This window comes from Alosa pseudoharengus, unplaced genomic scaffold, assembly GCF_046254945.1.
Source record: "Alosa pseudoharengus isolate Yale_2024_CS ecotype anadromous, Long Island Sound unplaced genomic scaffold, YU_APseudo_1.1 YU_APseudo_1.1_scf_15, whole genome shotgun sequence".
In the NCBI taxonomy this organism is placed as follows: Eukaryota; Metazoa; Chordata; class Actinopteri; order Clupeiformes; family Clupeidae; genus Alosa; species Alosa pseudoharengus.
Genome location: NW_027468620.1, coordinates 29,717,174 through 29,738,848, shown reverse-complemented (window position 1 = coordinate 29,738,848; position 21,675 = coordinate 29,717,174). Strand labels below are relative to the sequence as shown.

The window sequence follows — 21,675 nt, the reverse complement described above, 5'->3', positions numbered from 1 at the left end:
TAAGGAGTTCTTCTGGACTCTTCTGTCTGGCCACCTCGAATGTGTCTGATTTCACTATGTTGAAAAGAATCAGAATTATTGTAAAAAAAACAACAACATAAAAACATTTGTATATTTATAACATAAACATAACAAATCTTTTGGGGTTTGTTTCCTTGATAGGTCAGAAGGTCAGCATCACTCTACTTACCCAGAATTTAGTAGTAACTCAGTTGAACGCATTCCCTCACCATGAGCAACATCTTTGTGTTGACAAGTAATTTACGTGGTGTGCACTGTATCTAACCATCTTTCATAAAAACTTGTCTGTCATGTCACAAAAGGCGTCTCACAAAGCCACCCACATTACTGTGTCTTCCTACGTTTTCCATGAACATCTTTTTCATAGCTGTGCATCTGACATCACATCCTCAATCAAGGCAGGATACCTCCATCGGCTGCCACCTTCAAAGCAGCCATATCAGAAACGCTCCGTTTATGAGGGGAAGATATCAGACAGTTGAACACACACAGAGAGAGAGACTGAGAGAGAGCGAGAGAGAGAGAGGGAGAGAGAGAGAGAAAGAGAGAGAGCGCGCAATGGATTCAGCAAGCCCGCTAAGGGCTCAAACATTTCCACACTGATGCTATCAGCTGTCACCCTTAGAGCATTTCTGTTGTTATTGTTATTGTTGTTGTTTTTCTCATCAACAATCTCAAACAGATTTAGTAACATTGCATTTTAAGATGAGCATCAAAGAAAGAGGAAACGGCACTTCCTCTGACTCACGACACTGATAAATGGCATATTAGTTCACAGTCTGGGATACTTTCCAAAATACACAGCGGCTACAAATAAAACACTATTAACAAATGCATTGGTGTGAAAAAATATAACGCTGTAAACATATTTGTCAATGCACATCCATAGGCTATATGTGAAAACAAGTAGCCTATTGAAAATATGTCTCATGTAGCCTACTCGATAGAAAGGAAATACTGGTGAGGTGAATTACAGAGTACTGAAACACGCCGCCATAACCATAAAGCTACAGGATAAATAGAATTGTGCTGCAAAAGGCAAGGCAAGATAGCCTTGGTTGGTCTTCCCTATTTTAAGTGCACAGACAGATCTAAGTAAATACATTAGCTAACAACAATCTATTCTCATCTGAGGTTCCCCGATTATGGAACACACTAGTTGAGGTGCCCCTCTCTATCTTCAAAAACCTCTTGAAGACCCAGCATTTAGGCTACCTTCTCCTCTTCTAACACCAACCAAAAACACTGAACTTTCACTTGCCATGACATTCTTCTCAATCTTGTTTATCCCTTTTAACTATGTCCCTGAATTAACTTGACTCTGAACTGTCATTCTATTTCTTATGCAGGGTAGTAGACTTACTACACCGTTGTTCACACTGTACCTCAATTGATTTTGTAAGTGTTTTGGACTAAAGCTTTAGTTAAATTAATGTAAATGCATGTAGGCCTAATTTAAAGTGGTCCTACCTTCCACAAGAATCCTCTATTATATGTTTTATTATGCCAATCCCTAACATCAGTTTACAGAACTGGACTCGCTGAAAAGTATGGTAACGTTAGGCCTATAACATATAAGACCTGCAGATGTAACACATCCGCGTTTTTATGTATTCATTTCGTGTTTTCGTAGGCTAGCATAACACTTATAGTCCGGTGGACAGCCCATAGAGCCCAATTGTGGACCCGGAAATGTTGAGTACACCAAAGTTTTATGATGGAAATATATAGTATGGGTTCCCAGCATGCAGAAACTGCCGGATGCTAATTTGCATATGTTGGGCAATTTGTATAATTGAGCTAATTAGCATAATTTAGCATAATAGCCTGTATTGATCATATTATAAGAGCTGCTTGGTATTAAAGGTATTACGATAAAATAGCCTATTTTTACATGCCCGAAGCGTGTTAGTAAGCGTATCCCGTTAGGTGTCGCAATCGTTGCAAACCTATTAGGTGCAGTTTGAGGGGGTCGGCTTGGCTCGGCTCAACTGTAATTTCGGTTGCTCATCACTAGAGATCAGTAGCGCGACAGGTCGCTGCTTACACAACAGGCACCAGATCCATTTTAGGTCATAGCGTCTTTCCTCATTACTATGGCACGGGAATCGTGCCTAAAACCTTCCGACCGTCCATCTGATCAACCAACCGATCGACCAACCGAACGTCATACCACCCGCCTTACTTACATGTATCAGAATAATTGCCTTTTTATAAGCATCCTACATATACCTACATGAACCTACACGTATCCAACATGTGCCCAGAATTGCTACTTATTCTGTTGGAACATGATGGATACATGTAGGCTTGTGTTGGAACATGAATACATGTAGGAAAACTGTACAATGTTGAAACTTCATTAAATGAACATTCATTAGTCTATTTGTGTCGTTATTAGTGCCAAGCTATTGCTATTGTTGCTTAAATTATTATGCGTAATAGGCTAACCATCTGCAAAACAGGACTATAACCAATTATCTGCTAGATATGAGAAATGCCATAGGCTGGCCTTAACACTTTCTCTTTCTTACATCAATACGTTATGGAAGCATATGAGCCCACTTCAAATCCTCTCCAAATATGTGATTATGTAGTTTAACAACGTTTTATGGACAATATCCCTCGGACTGCAATCTGAATAGATTTTGCTGTGCTGTACTGTAAAAGTATGCCTACGGCCATTTCTTAGAGTGGCTTGAGATTAACATAGCCTAAATACTGTAATGTTGACACTAATAAAGATACGTTTATTAAGTAGGCTAACAAATGAAAAGTGTTTTCAGCTGAAATGGCATGAAGGATATGTGGACCGCCTGGACCTTTGAGCAAAACATCAGCAGACAGAGAAGCCCTCAGTGTAGCAATGCAGACTGCTCGGGGGAACCTGCTTATCACACTGTGGGTCGCCAGTCGAACTGACAGGCTTATCATAAATTCGCATTTATTTCAATTTGGCTATAGGCTACGATTAAAGTTCCTATGGTTCACAACTACTCGCAATATGCTATCGACACTAGTTAACCACAATTTGTACCCCTATTGGTCATGTTAAGCGTTACTTGCAATGTGAAACTAAAATCTAAGACAGTAGAAAATTATGTTTAAAGACTTTAAACGTAATTTTCTACTGTCTTAGATTTTAGACAAACAGACAAAATGCACCAAAAACAAAACCTCCGGAGAGGTAGCTACACATTTGTTGTTGCATAAAGCAATGAACGTGCTGGTAGGCGTTTGACATGACGTTTGATGGATCGATCCACCGGTTGGTAGGACGGGAGGTTTTTGGCATCATTCCCGCGCTATACATTAGCCAGAAAGGATTTCATACTAGATGTGTGACCTAGCAGTGGGCAATTAAATGCATTAAGCCCAGCCTAGCTACTCTACATATCAAACTGTTGGAGAACTTCTGCGCGAATGAAAGAACTGAATGGAAGAAGCTGAAATCTAGCTGCAATTTCGTCTATTAACACGCCTATATAGGTGAAAATCAGTTAAGGAGTAGGGCCAGCAGGCCTGTTGAACATCTGCATGTTTTTTTTGTTTGTAAGCCAACTAACGACTCAAATATTTGCCAGTGCGCAAGTGTAGGCTACTTAAAACCTATTTCAATAACAACAGGGTGTTTAGTAGGCTAGTTAAACCTTTGCAGCCGGCCACTGACAGGGCAAGCCAAGCAAGGATAGGGGGCGGGATTCCGAAGTGTGTCGTCCCATGCAGGTATGTTGGCACTTCACAAGCTCGTCCCATCATCACACGACCAACAGCTCACTGGTCAGCAGCTGCAGTGTATTGTCTATCCCGTCTCAGCAACAGCTGAACGACTTTGGTGACCAGAAGACTGAAGACCGAAGATCTAACCCCTAATTGATACGGATAACTGTCTGTTTTTGGATATGTCCTCCTGATTGTGTTCTAAAATGCTGAGCAAAAAGGTACCGGGGTCCGGAATGTTAACTGGAGCCGCAGGCATAGACCGAGGACGCGTCGGAGAGCGGCTACATGCGGCTCTAGCTGGGCTGCAAGAGTTGCATTTTCTCAAGGAGAAACAAGCCGACATGGTCCACTGGGCGCTCCGCATAGATCGGGAGGAGACGACGGATCTTTGTCAGTCGAACCCAGTTTATGCCGAAGAACAGCGATTAGAAGCGACGTTGACAGCGCTTAAACAACAACTGGTGAGATTGACAAATATGTTTTCATACAAATATGTTTCAACATCATATATTGTAACCCAGGCTTAGACTACATATGTACTGTATGTGTTTCTTTTAGCCTACTAGGCTATTATTATTTAGTCTATTTTGTAATAAGCCTATATGCACAGTAGCCCATTAAGAACACTTGTGGAGCGTGTGGTGCAAGCGATACGTTCAGGATGATCAAATCATTAGAATGTGTGATTTTTATGTTGCCATTTCTAGACGTATTTACAGATAGTTACTGGACATGTTTTGTCTGTGGTCATTTATTATTGTTTGTTTGGTCTGCAGCCATGTAGCGTTTTAGTGGTAGGCTATGTGGTGCAACTTGTTTGTTATCAGCGCAGCAGGGGGTAAGGAAGGGTCACAAAACCGGTCTTATTTCAAGCAGCTGGGTGTTCGAAGGGGGAGTGCACCGTGAAGTGAACATTAACTCAGTGGAATGAGAATGGAAACAGTGAAGTGACCAGAGCAACGACACAAGTTTGACCCCACAGTAGCCTGGCCCTCTGAATGCAGCAGCAGACACATTCTACAAGAGGTGGATTATCACCTTTATGTCAGGATAGGCCTATAGGGCTGCCTTGAAAACAAGAATGGTTAAATCACAGTGTAGTCAAGTTTACAGATTTGTATAGGCAAGTCAGTGGAGCTGTCGATAACTTTTGGCTGCACGTTAAGACATGTTAAGACTACTGTTATCCCATGTCACAACTTTGTGTCTTGTTTTATAACAGAACTTGAACTTAGCCTACAACATTAACGTGTGTTGCAAAGTCTCCCTTTTCACAGAAATCTGGTCAATGCATCAGTTCTGCTACTGGTGCCCAAAGTGGTGCATATTCTCTGTGTTTCAATTCTTACTTGACTTGCGCTGTGGGGGAGATGTCGGTTATCCACAAATCACACCCCCAACTAGTCCTTAGCTTAGTTTAGGTTAATGATCAACTACTGCCCTTATTGTTCCCAGGCCATCGTATAACTAACAGACATCATATCAACCATTATGCTGGTAACTGAGAGCATGACTATCTCCTTATCTGCAGAAACTTTACACTTCAAGTTAAAAAGGTGTAATTAAACAACCACTTCATTACTACAAGGTCCTCAGTGTAGTGGTACATTGAAGGCCATAGTTGTTATTCATTATTTAAACCAAATAACATGTTTTCTATATGAAAATGTATTTGGTTGCTTGTTTGTGTTGTGTTACAGTATGTGTGGTATTGTGTGGTGGGTGATGCAATGTAGTATGTGTCTTGTGTAGCGGAGTATGTGTTTACCATCTTGTGTTTGCATAGAAAGCTCATTGTACGTGTTCTCCCTTTGTGTGTTGTGTTGCAGACACGGCTACGGAGGCAGGATGTGGGTCTGAAGACTCACCTTCAGCAGCTGGACCAGCAGATAAGCGAGCTGAAACTGGACGTTTGCAAAGCCTCCACTGAGCACCTTGAGAGCGACAGTCGCCCCAGCTCAGGTTTGCTAGTTCACTTTCTCTTTAGCATGGTCAGTTACGTTCACCTGTCGTTCTCCTTTGGAACGCCTTGCGAAGATTTCTGTCCTCTAATTAAATTTGAGTACTTAAAAAAGTATATTTTTTAGTTAAGTAATACAAATCATTATAAAGGCTAGTGTTGCGGGCAATAGACATGGTCTAAAAGGCCTTGAGTAAGCACAAGTTCACATGTCAAGGAGAAAAAAATCCCTTTGAACACTCCCTTTCTCTTTTAACAGGGTTTTTTGAGCTCAGTGATGGAGGTTCAGGGTCACTTTCCAACTCCTGCACATCTGTGTACAGTGCTTGTCTGTCGTCGTCCTCCCAATCCAACCTCCAGGTCTTCTACACTCCTAACCCTGCCGTGAATGATGATGCATCCCGTCGTCGGTCAGCTGACGAGCCCACGGCCCATACAGACCCTCCAAGAGGCACAGGCATCCGCCTGGGCAGCAGTCGGCTTCGTACGGGCATGCCCGGCTCGGAGCGTGGCAGACAAAGACCTGTGTCCACAGGTAATTAGCAGCCTTTAATCTCTAATGGCCTCACTTAACATGTTAACAGTTTGGGAAAGACGTTCAATTGTTGACATTGTGTAAAGACATTCAGTAAATGTGTTGTTTTTTGAAATAAAACAAACATTTTTTGTCTTGCTCAGGTGACCTTGAGAGGATGATGACTCCAGGAATGGGATACTTCAAATCTGCTGACGTCAGGACATCACCTCTGTCCAGCAATCTGCGCAACATGAACGCGGACGTCAAATACCAGAGCAGCTTGGTTTCCCGTGGCGGCACAGAAGTCTACCGCTACCCGAGTCCGCTACACGCTGTGGCCCTCCAAAGCCCTATTTTCTATCTCAGCGCCAATCCGCCTGCATCTCTGCCATCAGAAAACCACGAACCACAGGAAGGCACGATGGCTTCCAGCTCAACTGACCCTGAGGTCATCAGAGCAAAGCCTGAGACAGCACAAGCCAGACCAGTTGGCTACATCAACAAGATCCTTCAACGTAGCACGAGTAAACTCAACATTCTGAATGAGAATGCACCCGCCATGGAGTCATTGTCCACCAGCACCCCACACTCTCTAGCTGCTGCTGCCCAGGATATGGAGAATGGCCAACTTGGCAAGATGCAGACTCCAATTTTCTTTCAAGAGAGCACCATGCTGTCAAATAACTACCTTGGTGGAAATGACAACTCAAAGATGCATTATCATCACGGTCAAGGGAATTGTATAACCTCTAGTGCAGGCTTAAATAGCAACAAAAAAGAACCAACTCAGAACTGCCACTCTAACCACACAACCATCTCAAGGGAATTAAAATCAAGCAAGACGGTTTCAAAGGTAGAAGTTGTTGGATCTCTAACTAGAGATGGCCCCAATGGGAACTCATGTGAACGTAACGCCCAAGAGACAAGGAAACGCTCAAGTTCTAAGCCACCAGAGAGGAGACCCAAGGTTGCCACAGCCTTTGAAGACAACCGTGGTGTTCCCTCTGAGTTTGTCCACGCTCAGTTTGTCCCAGCTGGAACTCAGCATGTCAAGATCCAACAGGCAGACAAAAAGACAAAGGCAGTGCGATTGCGAAAACGGAGTTGTGACAAGCCAAGAGGGTCTAAGCACCTACAAAAGCATTCCTCTAGGGAGCGTGAGAGGGAGGCCTCCTCCAAACTACGTGTGGAGAGGAACTCCAAGTCATCCACCGCAGAAAAGGGGCTTGCAATGTGCTCTACCTCCGAGTTCAGCATCCCTAGACACCCGTGTCTTTGTTGCTCGAGTTGTTCGTCTCTGGCTTTAACCAACCAGGCCACTAAATGTGGCAAAGCCTGCCGACCCTACCAGCCCAGCTTGGAGCACCTCAACCATGAACAAGGAGGTGGAAAACGGAGGCCGTGTCCTCAGAAGTACCTGTCCGTCTCAGAGGTCCGCTTGTCCCAGTCCACCTCCCACAACCACAGACCCAGAGAGGTTCTCATCCAGGGCCCTGGCCGGAGCTCAGGGATGAGGCCGCAGTCTGGACATTGGGGTGGAGTTGCTGCTGCTGCTGCGCACCGTTCCTCCCTCAGACCCTCCATCTCCGTCTCCTCCTACTTTAATCAGATGGACGCTAGATACCCTCCGGCCCCCAGCAGAGGCCCCGGCGGTGGTCGCTGCCCTCCGAGATGCGAGTCGGAGCTGTCGGAGTACTCGGCCGAGTGCGCGTCTCTGTTCCACTCCACCATCGCCGAGAGCAGCGAGGGCGAGATCAGCGACTACACCACAAACCGCTTCGGAGACAGCGAGTCCAGCCAGGGGAGCCAGTCGAACTCCGACTCGGACAGTAGCCTCTCCCTGTATGAGGATGAGCTAGAGGAAGAGGAGGGCGAAGGGGAGGAAGGGGGCCTGGTGTGGGCAGAGGCAGCACTTGGGCCTACAGCCGCGGGGCTTCCCCTACCCCAGGCTGAGCCTTCGGCCTGCCGCATCAAAGCGTCCCGTGCCCTAAAGAAGAAAATTCGAAGGTTCCAGCCTGCTTCCCTTAAGGTTATGACTCTTGTGTAGCAACCGTACTGAGATTTGTGTGATAGTACAAGCTTTTACGTTTCGTCAATGTCTGAAGAAAATGCAAATGTAAAAAAAAAAATTCTTTAACAAAATGTAAGACTATTATAATTGAATCCTCTTGGGGGGGGGGGGGCTCAGTAAGTATTACTGTCAAAGTCTCTTACTGTGCTTTGTAAAATCATGTCTTTGTAAATACTGCTTTGCATTACATGAACACTGCTTTGCGATACATTAATTAGCATCAGAATCAATTTCAAAATAAAACATTATTTAACATATATTTTCAAGTGTTTGTTTATAGGTCGTTGTAGATAAATATCTGTTTCAAATGTCAACAGGACTATGATATCTCAATGTCAGCGTAAAATGAGAGTAAAATGCACATTTAATGTGTTTTACAGTGACCAAAGTGAGACTTTAACAGGATTTATGACCAGTTTATCTACTTGAACATCACCTTTGTAAAGATGAGCAACTGATGAGGTTTCAAAATTCCATTCCAAGACAACCCCTTATCTGATAAGATAAGTCTCAGGCAGAGCACACATTTTTCGTGCGCACACACACACACACACACACACACACAGAGACACAATTGAAAGGAAAGCATAAGCCAGACAGCAAAGAACACTAGCCTTAAAAACAATGACCACTTATCTGCCTGGGTACCATGGCATGGGCATTTGACCCTGCAACATTCTAACAAAAGATTCCGTTCCACAACAATTTAAGGTTCTAAAATTCCATGTTGAATCAATGAAGCCAGATATTCTTTAGAACTTTCATTTTTCAACAGTCACACCGGCGTAATGACAGATAAGAGCAGGTCCCCATCACCAAGCACTGAGCTGCCACAGGAAAAGAATCCAAAATCTCATTTCTAGAAGGAAATCTGCTATGGGATCTTTCCATTAACATTCCTTCAGCATTAGGGAGGTCAGCAGCGCAGCTCAAGGGCTTGACGGCTTCTCACATGGACAATTCTCACGTTCCAGTCATAACTTTCATAGTCACGCCAGGTAGAAGTCCAATTACCCTCGGACCCTCGTCTGCTTTCATCTCTGTCAGCCTGTCTGAAACCTACAGGGTTTTAAGACTCTCCATACGGAGTATCTAATCAGATATGCCCTGGAACAGCCATTCTGTGGCTGTGGGAGAGATATTGCTTGGACCCTTTTGAAAATATTATATATTTCTCTCACATGCAATGCTACAATGTCTACCGCTGTGTGCACACATATGGTTCCTATATGTACTGAGCAAATACATTTAAGTCTAGAATCACTCTAAATTGAAACCCTTCTCTGTGTGGTGGTTATCATGACTGTAACAGCTGTCTGATGCTACACAGCTAAAGTATGGGAGATCAGTACAAAACAGCAATCATGGTATTCATTCTTGAAAGTAATGTCTAGAGCTGCCTATTGCTATGTGTGTAACAGTAAGATAAGATAGAAAACAATCTTCCATAAATGTGTGTAGAGTTACGTACCTCCATTCCACCCTTTCATTAAAGAGGTGAATAAATTGTGTTTCTTTTCTATCGCAAACAAGTTATTTTGTCAGAAAAGATATCCAATAGGATTTCAGTCATTCTAACATCAAGTCTCATAAACGTCATGTTGTTCCTCGTCGGATCCGGAATGGCTTGTCACGTCTGGCTTGTCATACTCATGCATGTCTGGCTCTGGGTCTTCGTGATGGTAAACCTGTCTGGAGCATTGTGAGGAGCAGGGGGGGTCACTAAGGTTATTGCCGTCATATTCACCAAGGCCCCTGAAGTGCAGGGGTTCAGCAGTGGCTCTTTGAAGTGCTGGAGGCTCCAGCTGGATGACCTTGTCTTTGCTGGGGCCTCTTCAGTTGCGGGGATTGGACATCCCTCAGAGGGCCGCGTTTCCACATAATGGATCAGGGTCAAAGGTCACTTGTTACTCTTTTGTTCTGCTTTTGTGTTCAGAGCTTTGAGTCTTATTGGGGTCTTTTGGTTTTATGCTTTTCTAATCTTTTTATGCTCCCCAAAGGGGCATCATCTTTTATGCCCCTTGACAAATGCAGTCACAAACTACTTATAATATAAAATGGAGACAAATCTGAAGCCTTTTCACTTGTCTCCTACCTTATCAGTGGCTGTGAGCATATTAAAATTGGGTAATCCAAGACTAGGAAAGATTAAACAGATTAAACCACTAATCTTCATAGTCATATGTAACACCATCAGCAGAGCAAAACATTTCAGGTCCATTTTCTGCAGCCCTTCTTGATGTCAGCCGTGTCTCTAAAGCGACACGACTTAAAAAGCGCACCTGCTGTAGATATGTTGTTAGAGATCAGCTAGAGGCTAAGGGTGAACTCTTGGGGCCATAATAATTCAGGAGCCCCATGGAAAAGCTCTGACATGCTACAGGATTACTGATGTCATTAGGGATTTTATTATATTGATCATGGCTCCAGGCTTCAGGTTCACTCACTGACATAGAAACATACTGCTGATTCTCCACCGATTCAGACCTGACCGACTGAAAGAAAATGACAAATGACACAGGAGGTCATGTGACAGCTCTGCGCCTCTATACATCACACATAAGCACACATTATCATTATCTATATCACACAAACACCTATTATCATTAGATCAGGCTGCACTACTAGGAGAGTAATTTCCTGTCACATTTTTAAATGAAACCCATAATTTCATTACATGAAACACTGTTTTTTTAAATTCAGAACATGGCTAATTTATTTGTGTTTATTTCTATGTCATTATTTGATCAGATACTGATCATGAACATTTGTTGATGAGTTGAGAGCTTACAAATCTAGCAAATCTAGCTAGGAAATCTGTCTATTTATTATCACAGCCAGTCTTAACATTTGAATACAGATTGTCTGTGCCAGTCAGTAACTTCGGGTTGCAGTGTCCGGCCTACACATCAAAGCTGCCGGCATGCTCACATCATCTCCATCTCCTGCCTGCTCAGAATAGTCCTGGGAAATCGCAGTGGCCCCGTAATAGCTTTCCTGCCAGTGCCAGATATACACCTTACCTCATCACTGCCACAGAAATACCTCACACCCACACCTGATACACAATGGCAAAGAATCACATATAGGAAAGCACTGTGCATGACAAAGTGCGGAAGGAGGAATCAGGCTCTACTATGTTGCACAATGAATGGTGTTCAGGAATCCACTGAGCATGTCAAAGGAAAGAGGAAGGAAGCGAGCTGTAACAGTGTTCAACTGAAGGCAGGACACGGCTTCTGCACCACACAACCAAGACAAATCCCTCATATGTTGCCTTCTACTTGGCAGCAAACACACTTCATGTTTATGGGGTTACACTTTACTTGAAGGTATCTACATAAGAGTGACATGACACTGTCATGAACGTGTCATAAACATCATAAACAAGTTATAAACATTTATGACATAACGCTTCTCTCATTTGGTTTTTGTCATGACAAGTTAGGGTTAGGGTTATATTAGTGTCATTTGGTTTATGTCATGACAAGTTAGGGTTAGGGTTAGTGTTAGGGCTATGACAGTGTTATGTCAATCTTTTATAGATACCTTCAAGTAAAGTGTTACCGTTTATGGTATTTGGCAGACACTGTCCAAAATGGCTTACAGTATATGAATTCAATCTATGAAGAGTTGAAGAGTTGAAGAGGAGAGGAACACAATGCAGTTATTTTATCTTAACATAATGGCTTCAAACTCATTTTGATGCTAGTATGACTTAAAGCAGTGGTTCTCAAACTGTGGTACGGGTACCACTGGTGGTACGCGAACTCTCGCTAGTGGTACTCAGGGAGTCTCCAAGGTGTCTTTTCATAAAGACTTGACAACGCAAAACAGTATGTACAATGTAAAATATGTAGTTGAATTGGCCTATGCACCTGTATTTTAATGTCGGTCATAATAGTGGTACTTGGAAAGCCAACTGTTTTTGTGGGTGGTACTCATTGTGAAAAGTTTAAGAACCACTGACTTAAAGGATAACGGCCAATGGCCACTGGCAGCGATGTTCACGTCTAAAGACAATTTTCTAAACGCTGGTGTTGACGGCCAGTGGGCTTCGCTCCGTTAAAAATAATGGAGTTCTAAACTTTGGAGTCACTTGACACATGTCAGACGCCACCAGTGGCCTAAATAGAGAGAGATACACGTGTCTGACATTGCCAATGAGTGCCTGGAATGCTTGATATTGCACTATGTAACGTTGTTGATCGGGTAGGATCACGACCTGTTCAGTTGGTTTTTGACTAACTGGATATCATCTTAGTGCTAAATGGTGTTGTATATTGACGCCAAGGGGCATAAATAACAATTCATCCATGGTGTTGCTTTAATAGACAAACAATACATCATCTTCAGAGTCAATCAACCTATTTCTGGTTCAGATCAGTATAGGAATGGTGAACAGCTGTGGTGCCCAAAACTCTGTCAGAGCATGTGACCCAATGTTCAGTCAGGCTTCTCAGCAGTAACCCGACATGTCCGACACACGAAAAAGACGACAGACAAGCGAAAAAGGGAGCCAGAGGAGCAGCAAAAACAACAAGTGGAGCCTGGCAGTCAGGTGGTAATTAAAGGAGGGCTTCAGTCTTCCTAAGGTCAGAGCTGCAAAGGAGGATGGGAGTGCTGTGTGTGTGTGTGTGTGTGTGTGTGTGGTGGTGGGGGTTCTCTCTCTCTCTCTCTTTCCTGAATGAGGTAATCCCCAACCCAAACAAGGGGCCTGTCCGACCCAATCATTGTCATCTCAGTGGGCCTCACCTAAAAGCTACAGATGTGCCCTCCAGCATCTGTGTGTGTGTGTGTGTTTGTGTGTGTGTGTGTGTGCTCCATGCGTGTTTGTGTGTGTGGATGGGTGCACACACTCTATATCTTTGTCTGAAGAAGCAACACACCATTTGAAATGACATCAGTAGTTCTTCTTATCAACCTACCCAAGCACCATTAGAGCCCTCTGCTACTTTAACAAAAGAGACAAAGAGACATTTCAGAGAAAGGTTCATTTTTACGTTTGCACCAAGTGAAAACTTCTTCCGACATGTTTTTATTGCATGTATGCTTGTTGTTAGTAAAGGCTGGAATGTACTAATCTGAAGGCATTCAACAAAAGCATAAGTCACAATAAACATTCACATTCAGTTATATGGCCTAGCAATTAATTTGGGCATGATGGCTTTACAATTACCTGTTTACAATTACTTGTGAACTGTTACTCATTAAAGAAACAGATTAGGAATTATTAACTAATTACATGTTAACTGGTGAGATGTCATAAAGGCTGAGCTATATTATATATATATATATATATATATATATATATGTGTGTGTGTGTGTGTGTGTGTGTTATACAAGCACTGTAGTTTGGACAGTGAACTAGAACCCTAGTGAACCTACTGTAACCACATGGGGACACTGAGGACAAATAGAAGACATACTAATTGAGAGCCACAGATTCTACAGGGGAATCTGAAGAGAAGATACTGTATCTGCAGCCAAGGCAGTTTTAGCATTGGGGGAGAACAGATTTGTGAAAAAATGCAAGTTGCTATGTCAGTGTTGCTATGTCTAAACAAAAGTTCAAGAACTCATTCCAACTCCAAGGAGAAGTGCTGCTGTCTGGCTGACTGTTTCTCATGGTACTTTCAGTCCCACACTAAATGTGAGAGAAGTCAAACCTCTTCACTAACGAGGTGGCAAAAAAAAACAAAAAAAACACATACACACACGATTGCAGACACATGCTCACCGAGACATATCGACACACCATCTGCTCTGCAGTTCAACGTTCAAAAAGGAAGAAAGAAATGACAACAGCCATTACTGACTCGGCGCTTTGCAGTGTGTACCCACGGATTGACCTTTCTCCATGAGGTGTTACAGAGGACAAAACACACACACACACACATTCACACACACACACACACACACACACACACACACACACTAGGTCAGCTTAAGGAGTTGTAGGGAAAGGAAAGTGGAGGGGAAAGGGGGGAAAGCACTGAGTGTTTAGCAAGAGCTCCATGTGTAGTAGTATAGGATAAGCCCTGAGTTTCTACCTCCCCAGAAGGAAAACAAGACCTCAGCAGCCGGGATGTTGGGGAAGGAGAGGATGGGAGGGGAGGAGAGGGGAGGGGAGCGAGTGAGGGGGTCGGACGAGGGCTGTGAGGGTCAGGCCTTTGTTGTCATCCCCTCCCCCCTTTCCCTCCCCTTCTATTACTGTACATATGAATGGGAACAAGGCAGGGATGCCCCACCTCATGAATCTCAATGGGATAGAGGAGGGCTGGCCTCTCTGGCTAACAGGATAAAGACAAGACAGGCGAGAGAGAGAGAGAGAGAGAGAGAGAGAGAGAGAGAGAGAGAGTATCACACATATCACATGGAAATCAGACCAGTTTAGGAACTGCATATTATTCAATTGTAGATGTGGTTTGCTTTGAAATGACCATTTCTCCTCTCTCAGCGTGTTCTCTTCATTCCTTGCCCTGTGTGTGTAAATCTGGCTGTGGATGTGGGTGTTGCGGAGGGAGAGGGATAAGCTCTCCTGCCCAGTAAGCTCACCCCGGTCTTGGGCCTCGCAGGGCAGGCCCTCCTGCCTGGCCGACCTAATCCTCCTTTTGACTCGGGTGTTTGGCCTGCATTGTCCATTGAGCTTCCTTACTCAAGAGTTAAGAAATAGTTCAAAAGTTCAATGCATGCACGAAGCACACACACACACAAACACACACACACACACCACACACACAAACAGAGAAATACACACACACACACACACACACACACAGAGAGAGAGAGACAGAAAGAAGATAAGAACATTGTGTCATTGAGATGGAAGTGTTTGAAATAGAGGTTGGGGTCAGTCTACATGAGCTGAGTTCTTTAAGGCCTCTTATTCAAATGAGGAACTGTGCGAATCAACAAAGATGAGGGTTGAGTACTCAGAGAGGGTTGAATGCAGCACATGCACATCATAATGACTAATATAAAACAGCTCTGGAGAAATGTGCCTGGTGCCTTGAAATGAATGATTGACGATAAATCAGTACATTATAATAACCATGAATACAATAAATCAGTCTAAGTCAGTCATCATATGATATCAAATATATGTACCCTTTCATTAGGATGTGATCTTCAATGTTTTATGGAAGTTTATCGAAGTTGGAGAAGTCATTTTTTCTGAATGTTTCCATGGTAAATCTATCTATCCATCCTTAAAACAGCCTCTGGGCAAATATGTTATACATGACAACATTTTTTTCAGTTAATCAAAACTGGTCCGTCAACTCAGTAATGAACTCTAGTCTTGAAGGAGAACAGTGCTGGACCAGATAAGGGTGAAAGTATAGCAAAGCCAGATCACTAGCAGTTGAGAGCAGTTCAGAGTCCCTGGGGCCACTGCTGCAGGGCCAAGCGTGGCACAGGGGCCCTAAAAGTATTAGCCTGGTTAAGGAAGTGCTTAATGAGCAGACGAGCCCACAGATGTTGTCCTGGCTTCCTCAGGAGCACAGACGGAGCAGAGAGGAAGTGAGGATTCACACCGGCCAGCCCAGCTCAGCTCAGAGAGTTTCTCATTCTTCCACCTCGCTGGTCAATGGGAGGATTTACAAACCAAAGGCTATGCAATAATCCTCTTTTAGCGCGTGCACACACACACACACACACACACACATATGCAGACACATGCACACAGACACACACTCACACACACACACACACACACATGCACACACACACACACTCTCACACACACACACACACACACACACACACACACACACACACACACACACACACACACACACATACAGGTTGAAGAAAGACTTAGATGCTGAGTCTCATTACAAAATTCATACACATTCATTATTTTCATTCAGTTTAATGTTTTTCTTCTAGTATTATCTGTTATTATCATGCATGTAATATCATTAACCAGAATTATATAGCAGTGTCCAGTGGCTGTTCAGTTAAACTGTTAATTTGCAATCAGGCTAGTTGAAGTAAAACAACCAAATGACAGAGAGACTCAATTTCACAATCTCAGGATGGATGTTTACGTTTCCTCCACCTCCACCCAAAGCCTCCTCCATCTTACCACCTCTGTAGGGGACAGATGTGAGCTCCATGCAGCCTTCTCCTCCCAGAGAGGACAGCATGCTGGCCTGCTGAGGGGACACATCAAAGACCAACAAGACAACAGATGGCCCTGTCCCCCTCCAACTGCTCTGACAGATAGCAGCACAGTTTGGTGCACACGTTGCGTTTAGGCAGTCATAGGATCCCTAACACCCTCCAGAAGGGGTTTCCAAAGGTCAGAGTTCCCATCTTGTGGCTATGCTCATGTGAGCTTGTGTCCCTATGTTGTGCCACTGCAGCCTGTACTTACTACTTTGAAAGTTCCATAATAAACAGAACTGTGAGAGCTGTATTAGTGTATTGCAAGGTATTTCACTCTTTCATACTCTCAATCCTCCTTCAGTGGGCTACTTTTTCCCTGAAATGCTGTTTCAGGACACTTTTTGTAGGAGCCAAGAGTTTGGTATTAGCTAACAGCCTGTGACTCGGCAGGGGGCAGCTTTTTTTATCTGTTTTTACCGGACACATATCACCCCAATCAGACACTTCCACTCCCAGCCTTTATCTCCCCCTCACATGTGAGCGCTTCCCCTTCATGAGGAGGCCATAAACCCATTGGAAGCACTGTCTCAATGACCACTTGAAAGCCAGGAATTCCTCAACTCAGCCCCTAATGGACTCTGTAGTCTGTAGTCTGTGATCTATAAAACTCTTGAACATTAGCCTGTCTGCCCCCGCACCCAACCTCTCTACTCTCTCTCTTTTCCTCTCTCTTCTCTCTCCTCTGTTACGGTTAAGTTCTGTGGCAGTTTATTTTCTTACTCAGGTTTGAGATCCATGCATTCACACCAGGCGAGATCCATATATTCACACCACCCCATTATCCACTGTAGCCTATACTTCTGCTGCAACTGACACAACTTTCTATATGAATCTCCAGGGGTCCACCATTGGCTTGGCATTCCTGATTTAGAATGGTGCACCCAATAGGACCTACAGTATCTATATGAAGGGGAGCTACCCGTGTGATATCACCTGCCTAATGCTTAGGAGACTAAATTCTGATTAAAAATAATAGCAGTGGCAACACAGCAAACCAGTGGGACTCAGCTCAGAGACACAACATACGACTCATTGTTTTCAACAATGGGGAATGTCCAATTAAAATGTACTCATTTGGGGAAAGAAGTGCTTGTTATAGCATAAAGGGGCGAAATAGCTTTTCCTCAGGGTTAGTGCCCCCCATGCTTCAGTTGTTTACACCAGTCAGTGGGGACCAGGAAGCACGCTGAGTGGTGAGCTCCTTTCCAAAACTGGGACATGCCCCAACACGCTGGTGCTCCCAAGCTGGAGATAAAGACTCTGGTTTAGCCGCAGCTTTCCTCAGGAAAGATCATCATTAACAACGGGGAAGGGGGTTACAGGAGTGCGCAGAATATGAGACAAAAACCTCAGAAGTCTGCTTTACCTTCGGAAAGGGTATCCTAAGACTTCACCAAATCTCAGAAAGGACCAGGGAAGATTAGGGGGGAAAAAATTAAAGGACAATTTCAGAATAAAAACAAAACAAAAAACAGCAAAAAAGTGGCTCATGACTTATGTACTGTTTGCGTTGCAGTCCGGGCCTCAATGAAAACAAACCTACAGTGGGAGCCACACCAGTAACAGTAATCCTCCTTCTTCAACCCTGTGACTCCTTCTAGGAGGCTTCTCCCCATATCCCTTTCCATGTGACCCACCTCCAGAGAGTTCTGTCCATCAACCTCTGGTTGGGTCAGTCTCGGGGGGTTGGAGGTGACAGAAAGCCCACACCGATCTCTCTCTCGCAGATCCCCCAAGTCTAGTCCAGAGGCCCATACTGTCACGGGATGAAACCGCATACTGACGGATGGGCAAGATTCTGCTGTCAGCTCGACACAAAGCTGCTTTGTCATTGCCCCCCACCCCCACCCCCCAAACAAGCGTCCATAGGGAACTATAAGCAGAGGGGTTGAAGTCAGACATGGCAGGGCTGAATGCAAAACAACAGCAGTAGGTTTGGTCCTCACTATAGAGTTACCAGCCGGCAGGGCAGCGGGATCACAGTCAGATTGGGGGTGTTTAGCTGCTGGCAGCTGCTGCCGGTGTGTCAGCCAACGGCAGGGTGTTTACAAGGCAACCCTGCAGGTAGGACACTGGCATGGACAGGAGATAAATAATTCAGGCCATGTTTCCAAATGCCAGACAAGGAAGTATAATTAGCAACCGTCTGCTTTCTATAATCCCTGATTGCTCAATTATTCATCAGTAAGCAGTCTAATAAAACCATTCTTGCATTTTTTGTTGCCTATGTATGTGATAAGTACAATGTAAATAATATGGAGATGCAACTGACCAACGAGGAAATCTCCCACTAATGAGGGAGGTTTCACACAAAGTAACCGTTGGCCCACCATCCTCTCTCTCAACAGAAGACCAGGGAAAGTGGAGAGTGGAAACAAACTGATCTCAGATCTCAGCTGGTAGATAAGACCAGCCAGCGCCATTGTGACGCACTGAAGGGGTTGAATGAGAAAGGTTCTGTCCTTGGGATGTGTCTTTGGTCTATCACATGCACATGTGGCCAAACATCTCTTCATCTTGCCAACCCATTTACATCACAGGGAGGGACAGGGGGGGGGGGGGGGGGATGGGGGGGGGGGGGGGGGAATGGGGGGGGACAGTATCCAATAATACTATTATCGGGGGGCTTACAATTATTGTCTGTCATAGGGCCCAAATTATCTAGCAGCACCCCTGAGAGGGACACTGGGCTAAAAAATAATAGGTGGAAACTAATAGGATGTGGTTTGAGTGACTAGATCGGTATGGCTGTAAAGACATACGCAACAACAGGTGAAGCTCATTAGAACAGGGGCCCTGTAAAGTTTGTGTGTGGTGGGGCAGGGAATCATTTCTCTAGATGGACCCCGCCCAAAACACACAGACACACACAGACAAAGACAGACACTCACACACACACACACACACACTGACACACACACACACTGACACACACACACACACACACACACACACACACACACACATACATACATACATACATACACACATACACACACACACACACACACACACACACACACACACACACACACACACGAGGTCCATCATGTGAGCCAGTGAAAGTCCCTGAGTATCAGGAGCGTGATGCAAATCCCTGTCACACTGGGGACAATGGCTGTCAGTGGGCTTCCAACAGCACACATTATATTTCCAACTCTTTAGAGTTTGGCCACTGACCTGAATGGTGCGAGTTGCCGGGCTTGTTCAAACAATGGTCTTACCTGTTGGTTTTCAAACCCTTCGAGTCCCTTTGACTGGCCCGTTTCCAAGGAGCCAGTTGGTTTCCCTATTAGCACATGAAGGTCTTTGAAGTGATAGAGAACACACACAGAGTGAGTGACATTCCAGATGGCCAATCACTAATGTAAAAGCATCTGTTCTGTTCTGTTCTGGAATTCTTGTTCTGCTGCAACAAAACCTTTTTTTTTCTTTTATGTTCCTCGCATGCATTGTCTTCCCTTCACCCAGGAAGTTCTCTCTGAGTTCATGACTCTCACCACAGGATAAGTAATTAATTCGTAAGACAAGGACGCACGCTAGAGCTTTTTAGTTTCCTTTAAAATACAACAACAACACTGGGAAATCACCAGAAAGCTAAACGGAGAGTGGTCAAATTGGAGCCAAAAAGGTTTTAGCATTGTCTTTCAAAAGTTGAATAATTTATCTGGGACTGGCTTTCCACAAACAATAGTCATCTCCTTGTTATATATATATATACATAAAAGGGAAAGTTTTTGTACCCTGGCACCTGCAAATAAGCTCAACCCACATACACATGACCTGAGAGATATGTTATCAGCTTCGACAGGTAGCAAAACGAGATCAATAGCCAACAGCTGCAGTTCAGCCACACTCAGCCTCTGATAAGGGGCCTCTCCCAAACAGATAGCTCGACAGGTGATGGATGCATCATAAAACAGCCACACTAATAATGTGGTATGGTAAACCATGTCTGTAGTTGCCAGCATGTCGAGAATGACATGCTACATAAATCGTGCCGAGCCAATCAACCATCACCATGAGTCATGGTGGGTTGGACCAGAACTTTAATCCCTAAATGTTCAAGGAAAGAAAAATGATGAACTTAGGTTTTGGGGGAGAATGGATGAAGAGGATCTTGGACCAATAACAGTGCACACTCTGATAGATTTCCTTTCCCACATCACTTCATGAAGCTGTGAACAAAGTAAACAAAGACGAAATGAGGCGAAACCAAACAGAAGATGAGATGCAAATAGCACCAAGCCGTCCTCTTACAGGAGCCTCTGCCCGGCGTTCAACCGTGGAGTGAGTCACTCACTGGTGCCAGTCTGCCAGTGAGAGTAATCTAAATCAAACACTATACGGCTGGGGGAGGATGGCTGGGAAACAACAGCAGCTGAAAACATTCATTAGGCAGCTAAGCATACTGACTTTTTTTTCAGGAGGTACACATCTAGCATGTGAGCTGTGACTTCTAATTCTGCTATTAATTTGCAGTGCATCCTAAATTTACTTCCTGACAGCTTTGGGGTCTTACATCTACAATATCCCACAGCAGTTGAAAACATTCATTAGTGGGCTAAGCATTAACAAACAGCTTTCGCTCTCGACAAACCTGAACACCCACGCTACTGACTCTTCCTGCACTGTAAAAATTGGATAGTTCCTTGAAGAACCTCAATGTTACTCCAAGAACCCAGGGGCTCTTCTGAGAACTCAAACGTGCCTTGATGCTCTTAGAGGTCTCTGCAAGAACCTTAACGATTTTTCAGTATGAAAGGAGGTTCCTCAAAGAACCCAATTTAATCAAGGTTCCTGGAGGATCTCCAGCTGAGAAAGAATAATTTTCTTGAATTTATCTTTTACAGGCCTATATTGCTGTGTAGCCTAGGCCTAACTGATTCAAAACATAGGCTAACCTAATCAGATAATATGATGCTAGGCCTATGATAGGCTATGACAACAAAATAAGAGTTTTGATGAGTAATCGCCTTAGTGTTTAATTGCGCAAAAGATCTGAAGCATTCAGCTACTTGTGTGGTGTTTTGTTAATTGTGTGTAATTAACTATTTTGAAAAACTAGACGAGCATAGTCTAGCCTACTGCCTATGCCAAAATAGCAGCAGAACACGGTCGGATAACTCCATGGGCGCACAGGTGTTGCTCGAGGCGATGACGTGCGTGTGGAATCTTCTTTAAAAATGGCAACAGAATTTGACAGTT

At 44.1% G+C, this 21,675-nt stretch overlaps 1 protein-coding gene across 1 annotated transcript; it reads left to right on the top strand.

Moving 5' to 3' along the window:
* Window positions 1–3,794: 3,794 nt before the first annotated feature.
* On the top strand, window positions 3,795–8,398 carry dact2 (dishevelled-binding antagonist of beta-catenin 2). The gene is made up of 4 exons (XM_076285133.1): window positions 3,795–4,205; window positions 5,574–5,706; window positions 5,964–6,239; window positions 6,383–8,398. The coding sequence occupies exons 1-4, from the start codon at window positions 3,948–3,950 to the stop codon at window positions 8,266–8,268; spliced, it is 2,553 nt and encodes an 850-aa protein (XP_076141248.1). The 5' UTR covers window positions 3,795–3,947; the 3' UTR covers window positions 8,269–8,398.
* Window positions 8,399–21,675: the final 13,277 nt, after the last annotated feature.